Source organism: Gavia stellata, chromosome Z (assembly GCF_030936135.1).
Source record: "Gavia stellata isolate bGavSte3 chromosome Z, bGavSte3.hap2, whole genome shotgun sequence".
Taxonomy (NCBI): domain Eukaryota; kingdom Metazoa; phylum Chordata; class Aves; order Gaviiformes; family Gaviidae; genus Gavia; species Gavia stellata.
In genome coordinates this window covers 78,544,044-78,569,675 of record NC_082637.1, presented here as the reverse complement: position 1 = coordinate 78,569,675, position 25,632 = coordinate 78,544,044, and the positions used below count along the sequence as shown (strand labels likewise).

At 44.1% G+C, this 25,632-nt stretch overlaps 1 protein-coding gene across 5 annotated transcripts in view; it reads left to right on the top strand.

Annotated features, from left to right (window-relative positions):
* The window catches only part of PALM2AKAP2 (PALM2 and AKAP2 fusion), a 274,755-nt gene that overhangs the window by 239,059 nt on the left and 10,064 nt on the right, over nucleotides 1-25,632 (top strand). For 4 of the 5 annotated variants that reach the window (XM_059834278.1, XM_059834275.1, XM_059834279.1 and 1 more), the window contains 3 exons: nucleotides 13,510-15,901; nucleotides 21,814-21,992; nucleotides 25,389-25,427. In XM_059834278.1, the coding sequence (XP_059690261.1) occupies nucleotides 13,510-15,901; nucleotides 21,814-21,992; nucleotides 25,389-25,427 (2,610 nt within the window). The remainder of the gene's footprint in view (nucleotides 1-13,509; nucleotides 15,902-21,813; nucleotides 21,993-25,388; nucleotides 25,428-25,632) is intronic. The other variant, XM_059834276.1, reaches the window with a different exon arrangement.

The window sequence follows — 25,632 nt, the reverse complement described above, 5'->3', positions numbered from 1 at the left end:
AGGTTTCAATGAAGACTGAGCATTTGCATGTCAGGTGGGCAACTCCTGTGAGTCTGTAGCAAACAAATGTCTTGAGCACCATCTCCTGCACACCAGGCTAGTGCTCCAGTTACAGCTCTGTCCTACAGTGACCTCCAGGGCATCTGGGGCTTTAGAGGGTTGATGGCAGGGAGAGGAAATAAGATAGATAAATATCTTGTGACCTTCTGCTCCTTCAGTCACCACAGGTGAAGCAGGGTTGCTTGAACTTCATATTTAGTCAATAAGGAGCTACAGAAATTGCATTTTAAATCCATACAGTTTAATACAGAATAATTTCTCTGTGAGGCATTTATCTGTCATCATAGTGTAGAATTCTTGGATGATCCAAGGGAAAAAAAAAGCTAATACAGGAACAGTTATAACTGTGTATTATAACATCCACCCCTTGTCCAGACAGTGTGAGAGGCGGTATGCGAAAGCACACCGTATTTCCTGTCACTTTAGCCTCACCAAAGCCACTCTTAGTTTTATTTTAGGAGAGAGATGTTGAGTGTCTTTTCTCTTTTTTCCTGTGAGAACCTTATTTCCATTCTGTTTTCATAGATTAATTCAACAAGTGACAAGGAGCTTCTTACCTACCCATTTTAAAACTCTAGAGGCTTGACTTGCCTCATATAACATGGCTCAGGCAGGTGGTTGAGCATCGGATGAAGTGAGCTACCACTGCCTTCACAGTTTCTCACATCAAAAATACCACTGATGTTCATTTTCATCACTGCTGGTAGAGGTTGTCTGTGCCTTCCCTTTGCTGATGCCCTAGAAGTAGTGAGAAAGCAAATTAATATCTTATGTAATTCTTCAGGTGAGTAAATACGCTATTCCAACACTTAAGCGATGTCATCTATAGCAACATGTGTAAGGTGACACTAAATTCAAGCCATTGTAACCCAAAGTCCAAAGGGCCTTCGCAGAAGATGCCTCGTCAGCATAGCTCATGGTTTTAGCTTTAACTATCAAGCCGCTGGGAAACCTAATCCAGGGCTACTCAAATGACACTAGCCCACAGGCAGCAGTAATGAACAAGTACTGTGCTGTAGAAAATACCATGCTTTTTTTCCCAGTCACCCTCCCTTCTAATTCTTTTTTACGTTCCCTGTCTCCAGTTGTTTTCCATGTGGCTGACACATTTCCTACAGGCTGGACAGCATTTCCCTGACCCGAGTCTCCTGAAGCAGAAGGTTACTGAAGCTGCCCTAGGCACTTCAGTTAACATCTCAGCTTCTCCTGTGGAAAGAATACAGCCAATCCTATTATGTTTCCTAGAAGGTAAAAAATACTGCAAATTACTGATTGGAGCTTGTGCCTTTCTCAGCAGCTCTTGGTGTAATTGCTCCTTTCTAGTACAAAGGCAGCCACACGCTGTGTTGTTGGGTTGTGCCTCCCCCACCGCCCAGAAAAAAAAAAACCCTCAAGAGTAAACCCCTGCTTATGCTAGCTGAAAACAGGTCTTTGGGTCGGTGGCCACCATGATGCTTTTGAAGGGATCGCTAAGGAGGTGGCTCCCTTACAGGTTAAGTGAAGTCATGCTCTTTTTGAGTAGTGTGAACTGGCATTTTCCTTTTAAAACAGCTTCTTTGTGTGAATGGGCTGAGGGTGTGGGCTGCCTCTTTTTTTTTTAAAAACCCGCCCTCCCTCAGCCTATGACATCACAGTCCTGTAACGAGCTGGGGAAGGAATTTGACTTAATGAGCCAAAAAAAGTGAAGGCTTTTGTGGAAAACGACATTTTTGGGGTTTGCTTCAGAGTTTACAGGAACAGAGAGAGAGAGAAGGGGTAAGCTAAGATTTCTGACCTGTGACTTGTATCTTCATTGAGCCTTTATCCTTCGACAGTGGGAGGAGCATTTAAAATACCATTTTTCCCTGTGATGGCTGTGGAATTCGTCGCTCTGTGGCTGGTCTGTTCATTGTAAACAGTAGGCAGAGCTTTCTGAAATTTACACCTTTCTACTTGCGTGTAATACAGTAGAATATTCGTTCTAGGGATAAAAGATACTTTTGTATAGCCTGCACATGTGATAACTGGGAAAACCACCCACAAGTTCAGTGTCTATATTGTTTGAGCAGTGCTAGCAAAGTCTTTTAGCTGAATTCTTTAATTGTTCTGGGGGGTATGTTTCCCACCAGTCGAGTGTGTTATCCTTCTTGACACTGTAAAGCAAACTTCCATTGATAAAGAGGCTTTAGGGGTATCTGTTCAGCTTCATCTTTTAGCTGTTTAGCACTGAAGGAAATTAAGCATAGTACTGTGAGCAGTCACATTTAGCAGGAACAGCATTCCTGGTTTCTATGGCATTTGATGCACGCTGTGACACTTAGTTGGTACCTCTGTGTGTGCACCAGGCTAGCACATTCTTTAGCTCCTGAGAAATGAGGAAGATATTTTAGGGTGAACTATCTGAAAGCCAAGACGATGTGATCTCTTCTAGTCTGTGCTTTGATTTTTATGTACACAGAGTCCATAGCTGAAGTTTTATGCAGTCACTTCAAATACTGACAACTGAGTTACTGCTTGTATAATGGGCTAATAAACGATATTCTTTTGAGCAGATCTGGTTAAGCCATTTTTGTCTGTTCCCCCTCTCCTCTGTGAGGGTGCTGCTTGCAGTTTAATGGGGAGCCTGTTTACGAGTGTTTGAAATACCTCCAAGCAAGCATTTCCTATCAGATAGCAAATTGTCTGAGAAACACAGATGAACACAGATGAACAACACTGAATTTAACAGCCTACTTGGCATTAATGATCTTGCCAACATTAAATGAATTAACCAATATTTATTTCATTTTTCTGTAATTAGGAAAAAAAGAACCACAACTGAAGGACTGGCGCAATCGGACTTTTCAAGCAGAGCAGTTTGAGCTGGAATAGCCAGTTCAGTTAACACCATTTTCCCCCACCATTATCTTAATTCTCCACTTGCTGAAAGAGCAAGTGATGAATGCCTTAATCAAATAATATCCTAATGTAGTCCAGATGTGCTGTAGGTCATTTAATCAGTGGCTTTTCAGCAGGAAAAGAAGGAATAATGAGTCTTTGGTTGTAAGAGGGGAGGGGAGCAGGGGCAGAGGGATGGGAAGTAGTAGGTGCTGAAAGGGAATGTCTTATTCCTTGGGATTTCTCAACTGCCTTTTTCCCAAAAAAGGAATTAGAAAAAAATCCTATCCAAGTTTCACTTTCAATAAAATATTCTCCTGCAGGAGACAGTGAGATGACTGTAGTGCTTAGTTTGTGTTATGAGCAAAGCTTAGATGAAGTTGCTAACTGTTCACAACGCCTGACTCACATGGTAGGTCATATTTATAGCCTGGGGACAGCAATGGCATGTGGAGAATTTAGCAACATTCTCCTGTACACATTTGGCCTCTTACTAGCAAAACTGTTCTGTAGACACTGTAGTCTGACTTCTTCTTCTGTTAAGTATTACTTGTTTGCTGTTAAGTATACTGTTTCTGTTAAGTATTACTTGTTTGCTGGCCGTTTGTTGAAATGGTGTGTCAAAGGCCCCTGATGGTCTTGGCTACATTGGACTCATCGCCTAACGATAGCGGTTTTAATTTTGTGGGTGTGTGTCTTGGAATGGGTATTTTTCTACATGCACCATCCAGAAAGTTAAATTACATCCATGCCTGTAGGAGAAGAGCCCTGCGAATTGCAGTCCACTGGAGTTACCAGGTTTTGGCTCTTGTGTAAAACCTTCTAGCTTGTAGCCCAAATGCTGTTTTCACCATGGTGTGTTTCTGGAAGAGGGGACTGGAGTGAAAGTATTTTTGTGTGGTGGTTTCCTGAGGGGGTCTAAGCATGGTGACACATTGGAGAGAGTGACTCAGGGGAGGTAGTGTGCCAGGCTCTTGTCGGAAGTGGCTTCTCTCCCCACTTGTGTGCATAACACACACACACTTGGCAGACACTTCAGTTATATCCTTTGGTCACCATTGTATTTTCCCCCTCTCCACTTACATAATTCAAGCGATTTTTGAGCTGGGACTAGGCTAGATTTCCTCTTTCTTAATGCCCTCTCAGTTATCCCTTGATAATATTCCCAGTGATCTGCTTTCGCCTGAGTCTGAAGGTAACAGCCTAAAATACATTTTGGGTAAACCTAAATATAAATTGGGACCTTTCTAAGCCACTACATGCACTCTCTTTATGGGGAGTTTTAGGGGTTTCTAGCTTTAAAATAACCCCATTTCCTTGAAAAACTGTCAATCCACAGAGTACTCAGGCCAGCTGGCTGGTTCAGCCCTGGTGCTCTAACCCTCCCAAGGCTCACTGCCTGCAGTGCAATAAACATTCTACTGCTCTTTGTGCTCCAGGCAGAGCAGGCTGCCATCGGGTGACCGCGCCGCACCATGCAGTTACCCAGGCGTACCTTCATTTAAGAAGCTTTTGCTGTGATGGGTCTTAATCTAATGGATGACAGTAGCTGTAACAAGTCCTACTGATGGAGGCAAAGCATCAATAATAATTCTTAACCTTCTTCAGCTCTCAAAGAGAAAGAGGTGTTTAGCCTTTTTTTCACATTACCGAGCATCATTTGTTCCTTTAGCCCTCTCTGTGGCATCACTCCTAACTGTCAACTCCAGTAGATCTTGAACAGCCATGCCCTTTAGAAGCGCAGCAAGTATTAAGTAGGCTTTAGGAAATAGTTAAAAGCAGTATGATCTCCAGCAGTTGGCATTTGTGAAGCAGGGAAGTGAAAGAAAGTGAAAAATAATCTATCTTGGCCTTTGTTTGCAAAGGTTTGTAGGTGCTTGCTTCAGTTAAAGCATTCAGTTCCTACTATATTGCCCTTGAAAGTAAGTGGTGAAAGAGCTCCAGCATAGAGACATCATGTAGCTTTGTTCAGAAATGCAGTTTAGGCCATTTATGAAGGATTTACAGAACTGTATCAGCCATTGAAAGAATCTGCATCATCAGAAGACTTTAATTTAATACTAATACATCTCAGAAAGCCTACTTGTGTGCTTATTGCAGGTTTATCTCTGTTCCTCAAATGCGTTTAAACAGTTTTCCTAGCAGCGGTAAGATCTGCTTGTAGAACGAGTGAACTGTGTGGCCTTTTGTCTCCATTTACTGCCTTCCTCCTGCCCCTGCCTAGCCCAAATTCCTTCCTCAGGAGGTCCCTTTCTCATGCACCAAAATGATTAATATGCCAGTATTTTTCTCTAGATCTCACATTTACAGAGGAGGGTTGTAGCTCCGTTCTTTAGATGGAACAGGAGCCCTCCGCCCCCGATGAAAAGACTAAGGAATTTTGGAAATCCCCTTGTCTTATTGTTTTTTCGTGCAAGTGACCGTAAAGGTCACCCATTCCTTGCGCTGACATTATCTAGATGGGTTAGAGAGTATTAAAAGCAAGGCTTAGTTTAGCGTCCTTTCCCCTCCCCGCTGGGATTAGATCATGCTTTACCAGAGCAATTGTTCCACCCTTGACGTGTGTTGGGCAGATTACAACCGCAGCATTTTGTGAAACTTGATTTTCCGTGCATACATTCAGAAGCCGTATTCTGCTCAGCTCAGTATCTACAGTGGGCACTCTGTTAAGCGGAAAGTTTTTCTGTCCATATTCAGTTGGTGTTTCTCAGCTTTCACTTAACATCAAACCAGAGGCTGAACGTGAGAGAGTGCTACTAACAACAGAGCCGTGAGCCCCGACCTCAGATCCACCAACACAGACTAAGGGGAGCCTATCTAAGTGGAGTCTGCAAATGCAATGGACCATGGTTACAGGACCTCATCTGTGACCTTCACGTGTGAAGAAGAAATTTTCCTTCTGTTCCTTATGGATTGTATCATACCTTGTATTCCCTGCCAGGTAGTGGACAATTTTCTGATTGTGTAATGCTCCCTATGTGTTAGTTGGATACAGTGCTCTTCATTTCCTCCAGCAAACCATTGCACTTCCTCAGGTAGCATTGGAGACTGCTTCAGGAGATCGTATTTACCATTTTAAGTGACTTAGCACCACATGCTCTGTAAATCAAATATCCCAGCTGTTGGAAGCATTCATTCTTGGTTCAGCAAAGACAGATTTTAGAGACAAGCCATGGAAGAGTAAGCCTTAGGAAAAATGTGTAACGAAGTTTAAAAGTACTAACCATCTGTGGTGGTGTGGTTGATTAATACGCTAATACATTTGTATTGACCTTGAGTCTAGTGCTGCCTCTCTTCAGCATTGGTTTACCTCCCATGCCCTCACACTGAGTGTCCTGTCCTGGTCATTCTGTCCTGGGGAACCGAGTGAAGCCATAGAAGAAATAATACTTAACTGTACATTTTTCTTTTGAGATAGAAATCAATTTGGAGGTGAAAGGAGCATCAGGAGTGCGATTTGAACTGATGACAGTGATGAGAGAGTTGAAAACCACATTTTTCTGGAATGAAATGCCTTCTTACACATGCATTTACCGCTCTAATTCAGTTGCACTTTCAGGCTGACCTACACTACAAGAAGCCAACCTGGCAGAGAACGAGAGTATGGTCTTTTGAATGCAGGTTCTTGTACCTGAAGTCATATTATCACCGATTTATTAATCTCTTGGGTACTAGGAGCTTCCAGTTCTCCCCATGTGTGTGTCTAACACTATTCTGGAGCCCTTCAGGGCATCCTCTTACCTAGATGCTGATAGAAAATAAGGGGAGTGGAGCGTGGCAGTACCAAACAGTGCGGCAGTTTCTGAAAAGGTTTAATCACAGCTTCCCGTAATTTCAGAATTGCATCTTGATTACTGTAGAACTGAACAGAGCTTTCGCAGGAAAGCTAAGCAGCTCCGCACACTGTAGTATTCGAGTCCGCACCACTTGAATATATACTGCTTTCCCTAGTGCCAGCTATGTAACCATCATACTCTCATAATCTCTGTGATATTTTTTCTTTATCAGAGGTGACATTTCTTTTCATTCAAAAGTTAGCAGCCTTTTGCCCCTAAATATTCATTTCCATGTAAATCACTTTGTCCATGCAGGTGCTTCATGCAATTACAGTTCTTTGCAGGAAAGAAAGTATTTAATACAAAGTACTTAGGCCCTTGGGCTGTTGGTTTTTTTACAACAGCTGCACAAGCATTTAGTTTAAAGGAGGAAGATACCTGTTTTTCTTGCCTCTGTAGCAGTAGTTGAAATCCAGTCATTAGGGTTGCAAATTCTTCACAGAAAGACCAGATCTATATTTTTTAGGGAGTAAGAGAAAATAACTGGCATCAAGGATCAGGTGGCTTCCTACCTGTAGAAAACTGCTTCCAATTTACATACCTTGGAGTTAGTGGGAAGTAGTAAGGGTTGTTCCAAAGGTGGATCCTGGCTTGCCCAGGAGAAACTTTAGCTGTTTTTCTTCGAGGGCACAGAAAATACTGGAGCTATAGAGACATGTTTGGAAAAATACGGTATTATTCATTATGTGCTCATCACTAAAATATCCTACCATATAGTAGTATATGCTCATCATTAAAGTATTCATCATTTTTGAGCCATTTTTCTCCATCCTTAGTTTATTACAGCAGCAAAAGAAGATTGGACTTTGATTTGATAAAAGAGCTTTATAGTGTATCACATGAGGAGGCTGAAACCTGTGGCTCAGCTGGAATGAAAAAGAATATTGCAAAGCCTTTCACATGCTTCCTGAGAAAATGCAATCACAACTCTTTCTCTAAAACAGACAAAAAAAGAACATATGGAAAACTACTCAGAAAATGTCACAAAGCAAGCTCTCCAAGTAGCCACTTGTTTGGGCACTGTATCCCCATGTCCCTTATTACTATCTGTATTCCAGAAGAGCCCCCCACTGCTTCTTAGGGGGAGGTAGTGTGAAGTTGCATTGATTTTTAGACTGTACTCTTGTGATTTCTGAAGTGCTCAGAAGGAGATAAACCAGCTTTTCATAAAGAAAATTTACCTGTTGTACTGTCGGACTACCTCAGTCAAGTCACTGAAGAGCGCAAAGAGCTGGTCATGGAGAATGTCACTTGTGACACTCAATGCTAGTACACTTTAGTCGCTGGAAATGGTTTCCATCTGTGTATTGAAGACACTGTGAGAGGAACAGGCCAGGTTTTGCTTTTTGTGTGCAAGTAGGATTATGAATGGAACTATTCAAGGGAGTGCCAGCATGTGCCTGACATGTCTTAAATTCAACAAAATTTGGCAACAGGATTTGGAGATTTTTTTTTCTGAAACTTGAACTTTATCCGATTTCTTTAAGTGAAAAATCGTAATCTTTTTGGGCAACAGTTTCTATAGTATTTTTAAAGCCCTTAGGAGTCAGTATAAAAATACTGTATGGAAAAATGGGATCTTTTCACGCAGGAGCAAGAAGACAACACTTTGGGTTTGGTCTTTTTTTTTTTTTTTTTTTTTGGTAATGAAAAACACGGTTTCTGAAGGTAGTGTGGGTAGAAATCCCATTCCGTTCCTTGAGCCCCCCATCATCAGCTGCATCCCTTTTCTTCTCCAGTTTCAGGACGTTTTTGAAGAGGTTTTCTCTGCTGCTGCTTTCTGTTAGCTCACCAGAACAGGAAATTTTCAAAACACAAAGTGTTTGGCACATTTCTTCAGACTGCTTTCTGCAAAGGCTCCCACCTGGAACAGTCTTGTCCCTCCAGTGATGAAGGGGATCACCACATTTTTGAGGCGGATAGGATTGGCAGCTGCCGTGGGATGGAGGGAGCACACCAGCTGCTGTGAGATGGGAGCTGTCAGAGTGGTTTGGGCTGTCATTCCCATCTGGGATGGGGTGGGACGGTGGCACCTTTCTGAGCACCTATGGTGTGGTAGTGAACATGAGCTGTGAGGGGTGGGTGCTAACAGCTTGTACGACTCTGCTTTTGCTTTTCTTACTCGTTAAGAACCGCAACACTTCTGTGTCATACCATTCTTCTACAGAAAATTACTTCTCTGAAGAAATACAGAATCACAGAATCATTAAGGTTGGAAAAGACCTGTAAGATCATCAAGTCCAACCATCAACCAACACCACCATGCCCACTAAACCATGTCCCACAATGCCTCGTCCACACGTTCCTTGAACACCTCCAGTGATGGTGACTCCACCACCTCCCTGGGCAGCCTGTTCCAGTGCTTCACCACTCTCTCAGTAAAGAAATTTTTCCAAATATCCAGTCTAACTGGATATCCAACTTTCTGTTGTTAGCAAGAGTAGAGCAATAGCTGTGTTGGTTAAGGGTTTTCTTGCTGGATAGGGAGGCTGTCTGGAAGCACAGAGGTGCAGATGTCTTCTGTATCTTTTCAGTGCTTGGGACTGGCTCCATCTGTGATGTTGATCATGACTGCGTTCTTCAAAAGGATGAGCTGAATGAAAGCAGCCGCTCTCTTGAAAGTTTGCCAGATTCAACCCCCTAGCAAATCCATCATTTGGTTCCTTCTCCTTTGCAAAGAGACATTGGAGAGGCAGGCCAAGACAATAGGTGAAGAAGGAGAAGATGATTGACATCAGCAGGGAGATGTGGATTAGCGAGTCAACCATATGCAAATGTGATTTTAAGTTGCACTATTGTACTAAAACTGCTAGAGGCATGGCGGGCCCAAGAGTTAGATCCATGAGCAGTGATCAGGCAGTGAGGGGAGAAGTGGGTGCAGTACAGGACATCTCCAAAGGAGAGTGAAATTTGAAGAAATGGGAAGTTGACAATGCTAATGATGCCGGGAGACCAACAGCATCAAGAGCAGTCCTGAGATTTGCCTGGAGTGATTGGTAGAAGCCCACAATGAGTTTTAGATTGTTTAAACTACGTAATGTTTTTAGCTGTTTAATCTTTTCCTCTCTTCCCCCTCCCCTTGTGCTGTTGCTTCAGAAGAATGTCGATATGGCTCAGAAGAATTGCCTCCCACTTGTCATATGCATTTTGTGTTGCATCAAACAAAGGAAGGCACTGGCAGTACATTTGCTGGGTCTTGCTTGTAGCACACCCACATTTTTTTCCTCCTAAAAGAACTGATTGCCCAAACACTTACACTTTTGTAGATGAAGAATTCAACCAAGGAGGAACTATGCTAATAATTCTCTAAGCTGCTAATAACTGCAGTTTACTAAAGTGCAGCAGCATTGTAGAAATGACACTAATTACCCCGTTGCATCTTGACTTAAACAGAAATGAATGCACATCCAGAGGCTGTGTAAGTGTAACAGTAACTTCTGGATCTAGATGAGCAGTGTATGGGAATCACTGTGAACGCTGTATTGCTGACTACAATTAGGATTGAATGCAGCCCTTTTCCCGTTTACTGGCCTTTGTAATGGTGCGGGCTTGTGCAGGCTTTGAAAAGCCTTTTCCCTGTAGGCGGCAAATACAAAGCTGTTGGTACATACTTATCACTGAGGAGTAAAAGCCACCCCCTGGCAAACTCTCCTCCTTCTGCCAAACAGTGGAGGCAGGGAGTCTGTGTGCCTCCCACCGCCCTCCTCCTCCAAGCCTCCTCCCACCCATGGTGTCGTTATCCCAACGTGTGCCATTTTCCCAGACCCAGCCAGTTATCGTGGACAGGCTCTGTGGCCTGGACTGGCTTGAAAAGCTTTATTTTGTCAGCTGCTTCCATCCTTACGATCTTCGCAGTTATCTTCTTCAGGTAATTCATCAGTATATTGACTTCTGCTCCTCACAGGAGTGCCTGGAGCATATTCTCATTGCCATGACCTCACGAAATTGTCCCAGATTCTGCCAGAAAATGTTGAGGGAAAAACTGGATGGTTTTTTTAATCATTTTTTTTTCCTCCTCTACCATTCCTCCCTGGCTTCTCTGCCCTGCTGGGAGCCCTCTTCCTTGCTCAGTTACTAATCCCCAGCGAAGAAAGGCTCCCTCCCATAAGTACCAATGTTTCCTCCTAGGTTTTACTGCATAATTGTCTGTCTTACTACATAATAACATGTGCCACACTAATTGCACGGACACATGCACTTTCAGAATTACGTATTGTTATAATTGTGTGCCCTGATTAGACAGTTACCTGTATATGCCTTAATTGTGAGCTACGGATTGCAGCTATGATGAGAGGATGGGCTCTTGCTCATTAAGAAATGGGTAAAATACTGTGCCTGTGGTTCTGTTCCCTGACTTGAATACCCAAATGTGGTATGATCGGAAATGGTTCATACATTAAAGCAGTGATGGAAGTAGACATGCTTTAGTGAATGGGGTCTCTGGGACAATCGGGGCATATTCCCAGCTGCATGGCATGGAGGTACTAGAAGCACAATGCTGGGGGTCCTTCAGCTCTGGTTTGGCACGGCAGGGAGATGTGTTTTAGTGGCTGGGGTGCACAGCTTCGTTACCTGATTTTCTGTGTCCTTTGAAGATGTGTTCTTGCAGCTACAGAGGACATGTAGTTACCTACGAATGTCACTAGTGGCTTTGATCTGTCTGATTAGAAGCAAATGTTAGCAGGAGCATAATAGCATTCTCATGGCTTCTGTGAAAGGGGACAGCCAGCAGTCCTGCACTGGTGCTTATGTCCCTTTTCACAGACTACTCCAGGTAGCAACATCCCCTGTTTCACACCAGCAAGTCAGGCAGGGGAGATTTAAACCCAAATATCTGAAAGGAATTGCAGTCTTAGTCCTGTCACCTGGGTACCCATTTTGTCATGGTACCTGGAGCTCCGCAGGCAAATCAAGAGCAATTCTTGCCCTTTAAGGTTAAAAGAAAGTTTATTATTTCATTCCTGCTGCGCTCACTCAAAAAAGTAAGGACTTTTTATGCTGATTGTTCTGTATTTGTTTGCAGAACACCTGATTTCTTGAATAGGTCTTTAATAGGACTAAAGAAGAAACTGGCCACATTTAGATATTTAAATGGTGAAAAATGTAATATGCTTTAGGAAAACCACTGCTAGAAACTTCAGTTGGAGAATTTCTAGGTTTAACAAAAAGTGAAATACAAGTAGAACCAGTGAAGTATGTCAAGTAAAATATATAGATAAAAGCAGGTTGGTTGGTTGTTTTTAAAGGTTTTTCCCAATGTTTAAGCACAATTAAGAAGAAAATATCTAATGGATGAAGCCAACATTGTCTTCAACTGTGTAAAACTATATAATTAGACAGAAAACTCTTTCAAAGTACTTTTAGAGAGCTCTTCTGGCTGGCTGGCTATCATTCCTTAAGGTATGTCAAAAGCCTTTTACTGCTTATATAAACCCAGAGGCAATGTGATTGTTCACGTCAACTGGCAGGTTCCGTTGTGCTCCTAGCTGATCATCTTCTGCTGCAGAGTGTATTCATAGCATGCAGGATAAGGGACAGCAAAGGCGGGGTGACTAGCAGACAACGGTGCCCTTGTTGGGTGGCCACTGAGTTCACAGCATTTGATCAGTGCCATTTGCTTCCCAAGCCTATGCCTTAGACATAGAAACACATGTGGAAAGGGAGTCGGAGACCTCAGATATCAAGTTTCTGTTTTAAAATGTTAGTCAAAGTGAATAGGTGTGTCACCTTTGGTTTTCAGGAGTTAGGAAGAGTTAGCAAGTTCTTTTTGAAGAATAATGTTGAAAATGCTCTCTTCTTTTCTTTTGGTGTTTACTTTTTTTGCCTTTCAGCAGGAAAGAGATGACCAGCTTAATCAAAAGTTCCTTCAGACTTTACTCACGGGAAGTTCAGTAGGCTGCTTGATTGGTAAAATCTGCCCATACCAGAACATAAATAATGTTTCTTTCAATATTGTCCTTGAGAGTAGAGGCAACACATCAGGGAGAAATATGAATCCAGTGCATCTGCACTGCAGATCAAAGCAGTGGGAGGGAGGAGACCGTGACTCTGGTCCCTGTCATGCTCCTTGTGGTGGTCGTCATGCCATGGGAGTTGCAAACACTTCCTGTCTCCCAGGTCCACTTCTGTGTGGGCTGGAGAAAGACCTTGTGTCTTTCCAGCACTATGTAATTCTACCCTGTGTTTGATGACCAGATTGATCCACTGAGAAATGAACATTCCCTGCTGTTGCCACGTCCTTTTTCCTAACTTGGGATGAATCGCCTACTCTTCCTGCATGTTAGCATCTGTTTCTGCAAAATGGAGACAGTAATGCTTTTCGTCTGTAGAAGCATTATGAGATTTCCTTTAGGTGCGGAAAGCATTTTTAAAGTACCAGGATGATAGGTGTTGTGTGCTGCATGTGCAAACCTTTGAAGAACCTGAACTGCCAAGCCATTAATAACTTGGAAATCCAAAGCTTATTTTTAGCGGCAAACCAGGACACAGGCATGAAATAATGACAAAGTGAGGGTGGTAAGCAGATGGAAGATACTTAAAGGGAAGTTTGTTATTTTAGTGCCTTGTCCAGCTTATGGTAAGGTAACTTTCTATTTTTTGTGTTAATGATTTGCCTTGCCTTCCCACACTCCGAGGGGCTGCTTTAATCTTGAGTTTAAGAAGTGCCAGGATTTGCTTTCCAGATGGTGTTTACTCTGCATAAAATAAAATGTTGCTTTTTAGGACTTTGTCATAGTTTTGTTCTCTTTTATTTTAGAAATCTTCCAGAATCCCTGAGGATGACATCAGGTTGAGAAAAAACAGAGACCAAAACTGTGCCAATTTCTTGGAGCCAGCTACTGTGCTTGCTACAAAGGAAGAGAAAATGGAAATTGAAGTTCCAGTTTCTGAACATAAAAGCATCACCACAGTGGCTTCACCACATCCCATAGACAATCCAACCCACTTCTTTCCCCCTGCTGCCAGCCACAATGGACTTAAGGACAGGCACGAATCTCTGGACAGTGAAGTTGCTAAAGAGATCAGATACCTAGATGAAGTGCTGGAGGCAAATTGCTGTGATTCTGCTGCAGATAATACCTTTAATGGGACATCCTCCCCTGAACCAAGTGCAGTCTCCATTATGGATGGCTCAGGAGCATCTGTTAATGTCAATAATGATTCAGTACCCAGTGAAAGGGAAGAAAATGTAGCCGACAAGCAGGCACCCTTGGTAGTTGAACCACATGAAGCTAGCATAACAGATGCGAACCTGAAATCTAATGGCCATTCCTTGGGTGGACTGAAGGAAGACACTAGGGAAAGTCTGAAGGTGCCAGGAAGTCCCACTTCTTCAAACAGTTCAAGAAGATCCTCTAAGGATGGAGAAACAGGTCTTACAACCCTTAAGAAAGAGGCTAAGTTTGAACTCCGAGCCTTCCATGAAGACAAAAAGCCCTCAAAGCTCTTTGAAGATGAGGAAGAAAAGGAAAAATACAGGGTCCGCAAAGTGAGACCATCAGAGGAAATGATGGAACTTGAAAAGGAAAGAAGGGAACTCATTAAAAGCCAGGCTGTCAAGAAAAACCCCAACATTGCCGCCAAATGGTGGAACCCTCCCCAAGAGAAGACCCTGGAGGATCAACTGGATGAAGAGCACCTGGAGTCCCACAAGAAGTACAAGGAGCGCAAGGAGAGACAGCAGCAGCAAGGTGCAACACCAACATCCCCCAAACAGATCAGCTGCTCCTTTGTACCACCAGAGCCAGTCAATATCAAGAAAGAGGATATTGTCACAGAGCAAATTGACTTCTCAGCTGCCAGAAAGCAGTTCCAGCTGATGGAGCATTCGGGTCCATCTCAGGTTCAGGCCCCACCGAGGCGGTCAGGAACACCCAAAATGTTCTCCATCAAACCCTTCTACAAAAGTCTCAATTCTCCCCATGTAGACAGGCCACTGTCCTCTGTGACCAGACCCATTTCAGTGTGTGGGCAAACAGGACAGCTTGAGGCTAACAATGCCACTGTTGTCAAAGCACAGAAGGTCTCCTGTACCTCAGAAGACAATGTAAGTGCTCAGACTACCACTGCTGACCCAGTAAGAGAGTTACCGTGCAGTGACAGCCCCAGAGCTGGACAGGCCTCAAAACTGTGGGCGGAGGATGGAGAATTCATGAGTGCGAGAGCGGTCTTCACGGTGGTGAAAGATGATGGACAGGGTGTGCTGGACCAGTTCCCAAAGTCAGCCAACGCCTCTTCCCCTCCAGAGGAGCTCGATTCCGGTTTGGATGACTTGTCTGTCAGGTCTCAAGATACCACCGTCTTGGAGACCCTTTCCAATGACTTCAGCATGGATAACATCAGTGACAGTGGTGCCTCCAATGAGACCATGAGCGCCCTGCAGGAAAGCTCACTGGCTGATTTCTCCCTGCCGCAGACCCCGCAGGCCGACACTCCGGCAGAGTGCAGGGGTGAAGGCGTCTCCAAGTCATTCAGTGACCCGGGCTGTGACTCGCCCTCCTCCGCCTTGGCAGACTCCATGTTGATTGACGACCAGCTGGAGTACCACGCTGGCCTGCTGGTTCAGAACGCCATCCAACAAGCCATAGCCGAGCAGGCAGATAAAGCAAACTGCAAGGAAAAAGAAATCTCAGTGGAGAAGGAGATCTTGGTCAAAGAGCAGCCAGCCACCACTGGGCCAGCTCCAGCCTCCAAGGAGCAGCAGAACCCAATGTTCGAGCCACCCCAGGTGTCTTCACCTGTTCAAGAAAAAAGGGACACCATACCAAAGACTTCAAAAGAGGAAGACTCAGGACTCAGGGAAGGGAAGAGTTTGCAGCAGTCACCTGTGTACTCAGCCAGCCAGCCATTCCTTGTTGAGGAAAATAGGCATGAAGTCAGTTATTTCAGCAAGTATTCAGAGGCAGCTGAGCTGAGGAGCACCGCCTCCATCCTGGCCACACAGGAGCCTGAAGTGACTGTGGGCCCTTTCAAGTTACGGTCGAGGAAGCAGAGGACTTTGTCGATGATAGAAGAAGAGATCAGAGCTGCCCAGGAACGAGAAGAGGAGCTGAAGAGGCAGCGGCAAGGTCTGCAGGTGGCACCGAGCCCTGTTACGAAGAGCGCACCACCCATGCCCACTAGAACCGTGTCTTACAAAACTGCACCAGGTAAGAGCCCAAAGTATCAGAGGGGAAGTGAAATGCAACCGAAGGGTCATGTCAGATTCGGCTTTAGGTAATTTTTGAGTGAATACATCGTTTTGCAGGGGGTGAGAGGGTTGTCATGACTTCATCTGCCTGGAAACTGCAGGCAGGAGGAGGGCATGGGACAACCCAAATCTATGTCTGCGAGTGTGCCTGAGGACGTTTTTGTTTTTTCCCGAATGTAGCGCAGAAGTAACTTACATACCCTGCTGATCGTCATTAGAAAACCCTGTGTTCTATTCATCCCCTGCCACATTGTAGTGTGACATGTCTATCACTGTGCTGCTCAGACCACCCACTGAAATTTGGAATCATCAAAAGGAAGGACACCAGCAGTTTTTGCAGCTGTGTGACTATTTGAAAGACTAACATACAAAGCATTTTTAACAGGCTTTTTGTTCTCTTGCACATCATTAAGGAAGTGCAACGGTAGTGGGGATTTACAGATTTTGGGGTTTTGCACCAGATTCCTTTTTGTGGGGGTCTCCTTTGCTTTCTGTTTTCAGGCATTTCTTGGTCTTCTTAATGAAGTTTATCTGGTAGAAAAGATCTCCAGAGCTGTGAGTTGCCACGTATTTCAGCTGGTGTCATTCACTACTGAATTAAACAGGCATCACAAACGAAATGCTTAGTAGGTTCAGTAGAAGTCCTTCTCTGACTGATCAGCTTCTGGGTCCTTGTGGTGGCATTCACAGCAGTTACAGCATATCACTCTCCTCCTTCCCCTTTTCAAAACATAAAATCAAGCACTGATGCCTTCTTAATGTAATATAAAAAAAGAAATTAAAAAAAAAAATAGAACACATGCCAGGCTTATTTCTGTGTAGTGATTTTTGTGAGTATAGACCTACATACGCTTTGAAAGTAGTTAGAAGTTTTTATTAACAGTGATCATTGTGAAGAAGTATTAATTTTACCCAGAGTACTCAAATTGCATCCTTATTTCCACTGGTGTAAACCTGAGCCAGTGATGCTTCCAAAAATGGTGCAAGGTGATCCTTTTCTTCTAAAAGTCCTGGCAAACTTGAATAAGGTCTGGATTTAGTCCATTACCGAGTCTGATTGTGAACATGGAGTGTTATGCAACACATAAATAGCTAATACTTGTTTTTGTTTCTTCTGCAAAGGATGATTTTAACCTCTGTTTCTTGCCAAAAAATGTAGCAGAAGTCAATAATTTCTTTGAAGTGCTATTGTTATTACTCCTATAGAACCGCATTTTTGATAGAGTGTCCCCATAGAGGTGTTTTGAATAATGTCTGACAAGATGTGAGAGACAGGGCACCGCAGACCTCGGCTAGGACTCGTTGTGTAAAGGTGTGCTCATGACTACTTTCAAAAACACCATCATCTGTAGCTGCAAATGCTTGAAATGAGACTGATAATGGTTGCTTTTTACTCACAAGTGATGTTGGAAGGGCTGTTGACACTAATGCTTATTATAACAGAGCATCTGGGAAAACAGTGTACTTCTCATTCTTATTTCTCTACGCAACAAGGCATTTACTTTGTGTCTGATGTTAAAATGTTCCCTGTAAACTAGATTCTAGTGAGAATGATAAACTTGTATTTATAATGAATCATTCCAGACAGTTTCCTTTAAACGTCCAACTGCGACGTGTTCAAGAAAGAAAATCGGGCTTTATTAGCCAATGATTCAAGCTACTGCAAATTGCAGCTGGAGACAAGACAAAGAATTAATTTCTAGGAAAAGATGAATATGTGGCAATGTGTAAGGATGTCATTGATCAAAAAACCCACAAAGAGCATTGCCAAAATCATTCTTATATCTTCTACTTTCGGTGCTTCCTGAGCAGCGGATGTGCTCCGCAGAGCTCTCAGCTGGCTGAAATTAGCTTGGCACCCTTAGTGTTGCAGGGTGCAGGAATATACTGTAGAACATATCTGATACTGTAGTCTGAATATCTAGTTTCAATAATAATAATGATGATGACGATGATGACGATGATGACGATGATGACGATAATAATAATAATAATAATAATAATAATAATAATAATAATAATAATAATAGGTACTTCTGTCATCAAATTGCCTTTCCCAGAGAAAGAATTGTCACTCTTCTTTCAGCATCAGGATACCTCAGCAGAAAGGGATTAGGGGATCATGTCTAAATTTGAAAACTCTGTTGCTAATCCTTAAATGGGGAAGTGTAAATTCACCAGAACTCTTCTGAGGAGGTGCAGTAATTACCTTAATTAGTAATGGCCTACCTATCAGGTTGCTTTTTTGCGGTGGACTGGGCAGAGCAGCTTTACTAGGACTCCTGGTGGTCCCTGGTTATTTATTACTCCTGCCCCACTTCACTGCCTTGAACCGCAGTTATGTGGTAACAGAAACACAAACAACAAAAAAGGACTGCAGTGAACTGAACTGCTATTTTGACTGGAGGGTGGAAGATTAACACAATTCATGTGGGTGTATGTGTGAAATAAGTGCTAATTACTTTAGATAGCAAACAGGCTGGTTTTGCCACTCTGACATACAACTTTCATACAACTGACGGTAACGCTAAACTTGGTGTCTGCCAGCCACCCAGCACAAGCCAACGTGGTTCCTAGTAATAAACTTCTGTACTGCTAACAAGTGTCCTTTGAAGCTGTTTGGGATGCTTCGAAGCAGATTTTTAACCCATCGCAGATCACTGGAGCAAGACATAGAGTAATTTCAGTGGGACGATGACTACGTGTTGTGTGCAGGCAGGACGAGACCTTCTCCAAGGTAGTCCTGGAAAGATGAAGAGAAAAGCCTGTATGAACTCCTTTCCCAAAAAGTTGGGTTTCCTGCATGGGGAAACCCAAAAAAGGCTGAAAAAATGCTTGAGTGTGGCCAAATGGAGAGTCATCATGGATTCCGAAATATTTGCGGAGCTGTATTTAAATTTGAATGTTTCCTGTGTCGTTTTGCTGCAGCACCTGCTGCATGTGGCAAGGTGTTGAGCAACTGCATAGCAAGCCAGTGGTTTTTTCCTACAATGTGTGGGTAGTACACCATCCCTCCTGGGCAGAGCAGCTGGGGCTGTTTGATAGTTTATTTGAACAGGATGATGAGTGTGTGACACGAGAGGATCCAGCATACGTTTGGTGGTGTAATTCCCATGCTCCTTTTATTAGAAGTACTTAGACTGTGAAGAACTCGTGTCTAACTTCCTGTAGCGCCTGGCTCAAGTAATCCTGTTCATCAAAGGAGGTATGAAAATCATTACATGAGGGGTCTTGTAGAAAGTGCCTGTGATCATCTTGTCTCATGGTGCTTTTATGCTGAATGACTCTTCTGTCTGAGAACAGTACCTTGTCTGAATAAAAATCTGCCAGAAGAAAATTAACGCAGCAACAGTTCTAACACAATCTAACCTGGCAAAATAGGTCTACACTGGACTGGAGCTCTGCATCAGGTTCATAGAGTTTTTCGGTGGTTGTTCTCCGAGCCCTGAAGCCTCAGACGCACCGTCATCTAACCACAACCTCACTGATGGTTGTGCTGGTTGCTTGTCCTTCTGCCACTGTTGGCACTGGTAGGATCTCTTTCTTCCACCTGTCTACCTGTTCTCACAAAATTTTTAGGAACTTGAAAGAGACACTTACTCCTCTGTGAAAAGTAGGTGAAATGACACTGTGACTTCCTGAGTTTTTAATGGAATTCAAACACTTACACAGAGAAAATGGTTGTATAAGCATAATTTCTTGTGGATACAGACCAACGCACCACTGTTTTGCTGTGGGCAAATCTCATTTCTACCTTGTCTTCTGTATTTGTGAAAAGGGAACTGTGACATTGTTCATGGTGATGCTGCCCAGCATGCTTGGAATAGTTGTGTGTTGCTGCAGAATTGCTGCTACAATATGTAATTTGATGCGCCCTCCATCCAGGGACGATGGATCTGCTCAGAGATATCCCCTTTCCAAAATGCATATCCCCAAAGCCTCTGGTTTGCACTGTTTTCCAGGGGGAGTGGGTTGGAAGGAGCTCTTTTAAGGCATGAGGCTTGTCCATAGGTCTGAGCATCTTGTGATGGTCTGCATCCCTGGGGGAAAGCACAAAAGCTGGGTGCACATCTGAGAATCCTGATTCTTCCTGCATTATTTGCATACGTCCAACACAGTTACTTATCAGTGCAAGAATGAAATAATACAGCAAGATATCTGACCCTTAATCAGTCCTTCCATTTTCAGCAGACTTTTTTACCCACTGGACCTAATGGGCAAGGTGATGGTTGTTCTTACTCTCTCCTGCTGAGCAGTCCGAGCTGTCACACATGGGTACAGCTGGGCAGCTCAGGACCTGCTGTTGGCCCCTGCTTTGGCAGTGTAAATCCTGGTTTTCCATGGAGCTGGTGTTGGTGCAACCCAGAGGAGAACCTGGGCCCAAAGAAAGTCCCCCTCCAGTCTCTGGTGGGGTGATTTAGGGGGCACGAATTCCCAGCCTCATCCCTGCACTGGCCAGCTTAAGCTAAGCCTGTAACGAGAAACTAGTGATGCTGGGTTTTTCCATACTGGTCAGAAATTAAACAAGCCCGGCAAGGGGATTTCTTGTAAAAGACCTCTGCAGTGTCAACTCAGGTTTCACTTCTCCCTTTGAGAACAAATCCTGCTGGTTCTTACAGGAGGTGTCAAGGCTGCTCTCTAGTGGCTACCACTGTCACGGTGCTTTTTGGAGGAGCAGCTAGGGTTTTCATTTGTCTCAGCAATAGGAAGTTTCATGAAAATCTGCGTGATCCTTCTGGTTACTTCACTTATTTGTAAGGGATTTGGGACGGGTTTTTTCCTCCTTTTTGTTCTTTCCCATCCATTGGACTGTCTTACTTCAAAGAGCTGCCGTGCCATAGAAAAGAGAAGCTGATTTTGGTTCTGCATTGCTTTCTCCTGTCATAGCTGGGGACCCCCCACACCTTATTCCCACATCCATGACCTGCCACTGTAGTCCTCATTCTTCCCACCAGGACAAGCTGGGCGGCTGACCCCAGATCAGCACCTGGTGATGAAAAACACAGGCTGTCCTCCCCAGAGAAGCGTGGGTTGTCCATCCCCCAAGCTCTCCCGCGGCTCATTGCAGTGGTCTCCTTGCTCTGGCCTGCCTTTTACCCAGCTCTTCAGCTGGGGTCACTCTGCCTAAAGCAGGCTCCCCTGGGTGAAATGGGCTCAATCAGCGATCTGACTTCTCTCTGACTTTCCTCCCACCAGGAGGCTGAAGGTCCCTGTCTGAACGAGGGGTGTATGGGACGGAGACCCCATCCTGCTCTGCCACAGGTCTCCCTCCAGGACCACCCTCTGCGACTTGCAGGAAACAGCTGTGGGGAAGAGTAGCACCAGGGACCAACCCAAAGCCTTTCATGCTTACAGAGCAGATAAAAAGCACTGGAAGAAGAGAAAAAGCCAGCAACACTTAACAAGATGCCTTCTTTGGACACCTGACGCGTGCGCGGTCCCCAGCGTACAGTGGTGGCACCCTGTACTTTGTATAGTCTGAGCCAGAAAAAAACTCATGTTGGAGTTTTCCAGAATCTTACAAACATTTCCATATCACTGAAATGTGTCCTGTAGGAGGGAACAGGGGTGACTTAGCCAGGTACTACTGTAAATAATGGCAGTGGGTTAAATTTGCATTGTATCGTTTGGTAACTCTTCTAGGTTTTGTAAAATTGTTTCATAGTGTTTTGGTGTAGTGCATTTCAGGAAGAGGGAGAGTGTTTTAAAAGCCCATGACCATCCAGATTTACCAGATTGTTTCATAAACTTCATTCCAAACTGTTTCTTCATTCAAACCCTGCTGAAAATGCTTGTCCAGCTGTTGTCTGTTGGAAACAGCTCGCGAATCCTTCAGCTTAGAAAGGGTCATTCGTTTTCGTGTCATTGCAGGAAAGATAGAGAAGATCAAGCCTCCTCCATCCCCCACCACAGAAGGCCCCATCTCACAGTCTGACGCACCACCTGAGGAGCCCGCGGGAGCCCAGCGACCCAAGAACCTGATGCAGACCCTCATGGAGGATTATGAAACACACAAAACTAAGAGACGAGAAAGGATGGATGACAGCAGTGTAAGTGCGCTTTTCTTTTCACTTTTTGCTCTGCAATGGAGACCATGACTCACGAGAACTAACATTCAGACAACAAAAATACTTATTTTCCAAGAATCTGCTCAGATCACCTTGCAATTGTGTAAGGATTTTAGCACATTGTAAGGGCCACTGGAGAGGAGGAGAGTGTCACTGCAAATATCAAAGGCAACTCATGTTAAGTTTCTTTTTAATTAATTAAGTTAATTAATAATAAGGGCAGTGGGTAGCTTCCCTGGAATTGGTGGACTCTGTTAATTCACACATCACCAAGACCCTTCAATGGGTTATTTTAGTGGGTCTTTGAACTTTATGGATCAAGCGTGTATTCACACCTGTCTGCGTTCGTAGACTCCCAAAGTCCCGTCCCAGCGTGCTCAGGATTCAGTGTAAGTAAATGGATAAATTCCCTAGAAACTACCCCTTGCAGAATTGGATTGGGAATGTCTCAGAAATTAACTTGGATCCTTCAACGGGCAGCATGCTGTTTCCCACTGGATTTGTTGTCTTTCTTCCACACAAACAGAAAATCAGCCAGAATTTCAGTTTGTGAAAAGGGTGCCTGTATTTCAGTCATTACTGTAGTAGAGTTTAACCCAATTAAGGTCTTCTTTATTGGAGGCACTAATAAGAAGAGCTATGAATTTCGTAGCTGGAAGTATCAAAATTCAGGTGTATCCATTATACAACCTATTTCCCAACAGAGCACAAAGTGTTTCTTATTCAGACTCGTTATTACTGAGGGCAATAAGTGCAGAAGGTAGTGAGTTGTAAGTGCAATATAAAACTTCTTAAATGGGCATAGTGTTTGCTGAAGCAGCTACAGTCCTCCAGGCATTTCCCAGAGATGTCAGAACAATGACCCCAGCATCAAAGAGATCATGCTCCAAACAAACTGCTTTCTAGTAATGTTCATTAAAGGTAGAGTCTCATTAAGTGTATAGAAGTAAGTGAAGGTTTGTAACATGAATACTGCACTAGTCTGGCAGCTTTTAATCATCACTGGTGAATATTGCACAGTAGCATAAGATACTTAAAATGAGGAGGAATGCAATGTGGAGGGGTCCTGTTGCATTTCTGTTGGTTAACTAAAATGTAGTAGGAGAGCTGACTCAAAATGTAGACAGATTAATTCCCAGTGCACACCAGAAACTTTCTGGTCCCTTCTTCTACTGAAGTCATTGTAAAACAAGATCCTGTTGTCCATCAGGCTCCTGCTGCCACATAGGAAGCCAGGTCATGCACAACAGCATGCCTTGTTCTGGCATCTTGGAGCCATGTCTTGGGAAGGAGCCGCTCTCTGGTTTCCCCTCCCTCCCCAAAGCACACAGTGAAATGGGGTGGCTCCACCTGCGCTGGTGGGTGCTGTTTTCTGGCATCTCCCCCGAGGATCTCTTTCCCTGAGAGGCTCTCAGAGGCTTGCAGGAGACATGTCACACTCTCACATCCTTTGCAGAAGCTGGGAGGAGCTTTAAAAAAAGAAGGGCATAAAACTGCTGCCGTGCAAACCAGAACCAGTCCTTGGGGGTCCCACAGCGAGCATCTGTTAGTCTGGAGGCTTGAAACCTCAGCATGGCAGAGAAGCTGCTCTGCTGAAGAGGTGACACTCAGCTGGTACTCACCCTGCGCTTTTCCTCCAACCCCGTGAAGAGCAAAGGTGACTTCCCCAGCCCATGAAGTGGTGGCTTGTGGCTGAAATCTTCTCCCACAGCTGTGATGGTCACATGCCATTTGTCGTGCCTGTTGTAGCACACAAAAGACATGTAAGGTGTCGTTAGACCTAACTCCCTCCGTGCAGTTACCGGAGTGCAACTCCTCAGGTGCTTGCAGAGCTGCACACGTGCCCCCTAGAAAGCAGGTTGGCCACGATTGCATTGTCTCTTCTGCAGTCTGAAGTGAGCCCTGATGTCCTGACCGAAGTGCTGGTCTGGGCAGCGTCTGACCGAAGAGGTGAGCTCTGGGTGCCAGCTCAGCTGTCTGCTGCTGCTAAAGCTGCCCAGGCACTGACCGCCCGAAGATGCACTGCCAAAGCATTGGTGCCGGTCAGACAACTTGTAGGACGAATCCTTTTCTGGGACGAATTGTCAAGGATGCAGTGAATTTACAGAGCTCCAGTGCACAACGAAGTCCCTCAGTGTTGCAGTTTGTTGTTATTCTCCTCTTCTCTAAGCCTGTTGCATGCAGCCAAACAAGATTTACATTCTTGCTGCTGCCTACCCAAAATCCTATTAGAGGGCAGTGTCCTGCAGAGCCCAGGGAGAGCTTCCTTGGACCAGCAGGAGTGTTTTCTTTCTGTTCCCTGCCTTTTTCCACTCTCCTTTCGTAAACAACTCCGACCATTGACAGGGGAAAGATAATTCAAGTAAGAAGTGCTGCATTTGTACCACTGTTAGTTTGAGCTAGTATTTTACATGCCAGGCTAAGCAATAATTATTTAAACAACAAATAGCTTTCATTTGCTGGCAGAGGACATTTGACAGTGTGCTCAGGAAAAAAATTTCTATTACTAACGAAACAAAAGAACACAACACCAGCCTGTTTTTAAAAATACTTGTAATATAGTGGGGGAAGGAGCATAACTGACAACCAGACCGGCAGCTGCCACTTGGAGCGTTAAGTACTGAGAGCTGAATGTGGCTCAACATCGCTTTTGGTCATTGAGGGGAACCGGAGACTTCCTTGGGTTCTGGAGCAGTAAGGGTGCTGTGCCACCCAAGGCTGAAGAGAGCCAGCGCTTCTGCCAGGGCGGAAGGCAGCAGCCACAGTCTCCTGAATGGGATTGTGGAGAGGTTTGATGTCCATGGAAACTCCCCCTCATACGATGAGCACACCAGCAGTACTAGTGTATAGACCTTTAGTTTCTCCCTACATAAGACACACCAGAAGGCAGGAGGGTGGTTTCAGTAGGACATCTACGCTACCTCTCCTTTAAACATCACCGCCTTCTGCTTTATGTCTGGCTTCAGTGGCTACAGCGCGGACGCTCTGGCCGGGGCTCGCAGGTTTTGCCTTTCAGAGACAGAGGGCAAATCAATCGCATCTGCTCTTGGAAGAGCTTCACTGCTCAGGCAAGAGGTCAGTTTCTTCCGAAGAGGCTGTGTTACAGTACAGGTTTCAACAGGTGAGAAAAAGAGAAAAAGCAGCAGCAAGAAAACAGGTCAAGCACTGATGGTAATCAAGACTGAGACTGGCCAAGCAACGTCATTAAAAAAACACCAAGCTGATTAATCTTTTTTTTTGTTTTTTATGACACCAAGTTGCTTGAAATCCTATACTCCGGGATGTGCCAGTTCTTGCAATTTCTTTATTTTGTTCTTGTTTCCTAGTTATAACATGCTTGTTCAATGTACTAATGCTGGTCTTTTCCTTTTCTACCAGTACACCTGTAAATTACTGTCTAGCAAGGTTACTTCTGAGGTACTTTTCAACTGCTTATTTATTTTTGCTTCCTCTTGCATGGTGATTCCAAGTGCATGTCACTGCAGTTTGCATTTTCATGCTGTGTGCCAGTGCTGTTTCATATCAAAACTAGGATGCAAATGTGTGTGGGGGATATTCCTTCTTATCTCTCATCAACAAATATTTGTGTGGCTGGTTTTCTAACCCTTGGATTCTAGTTACA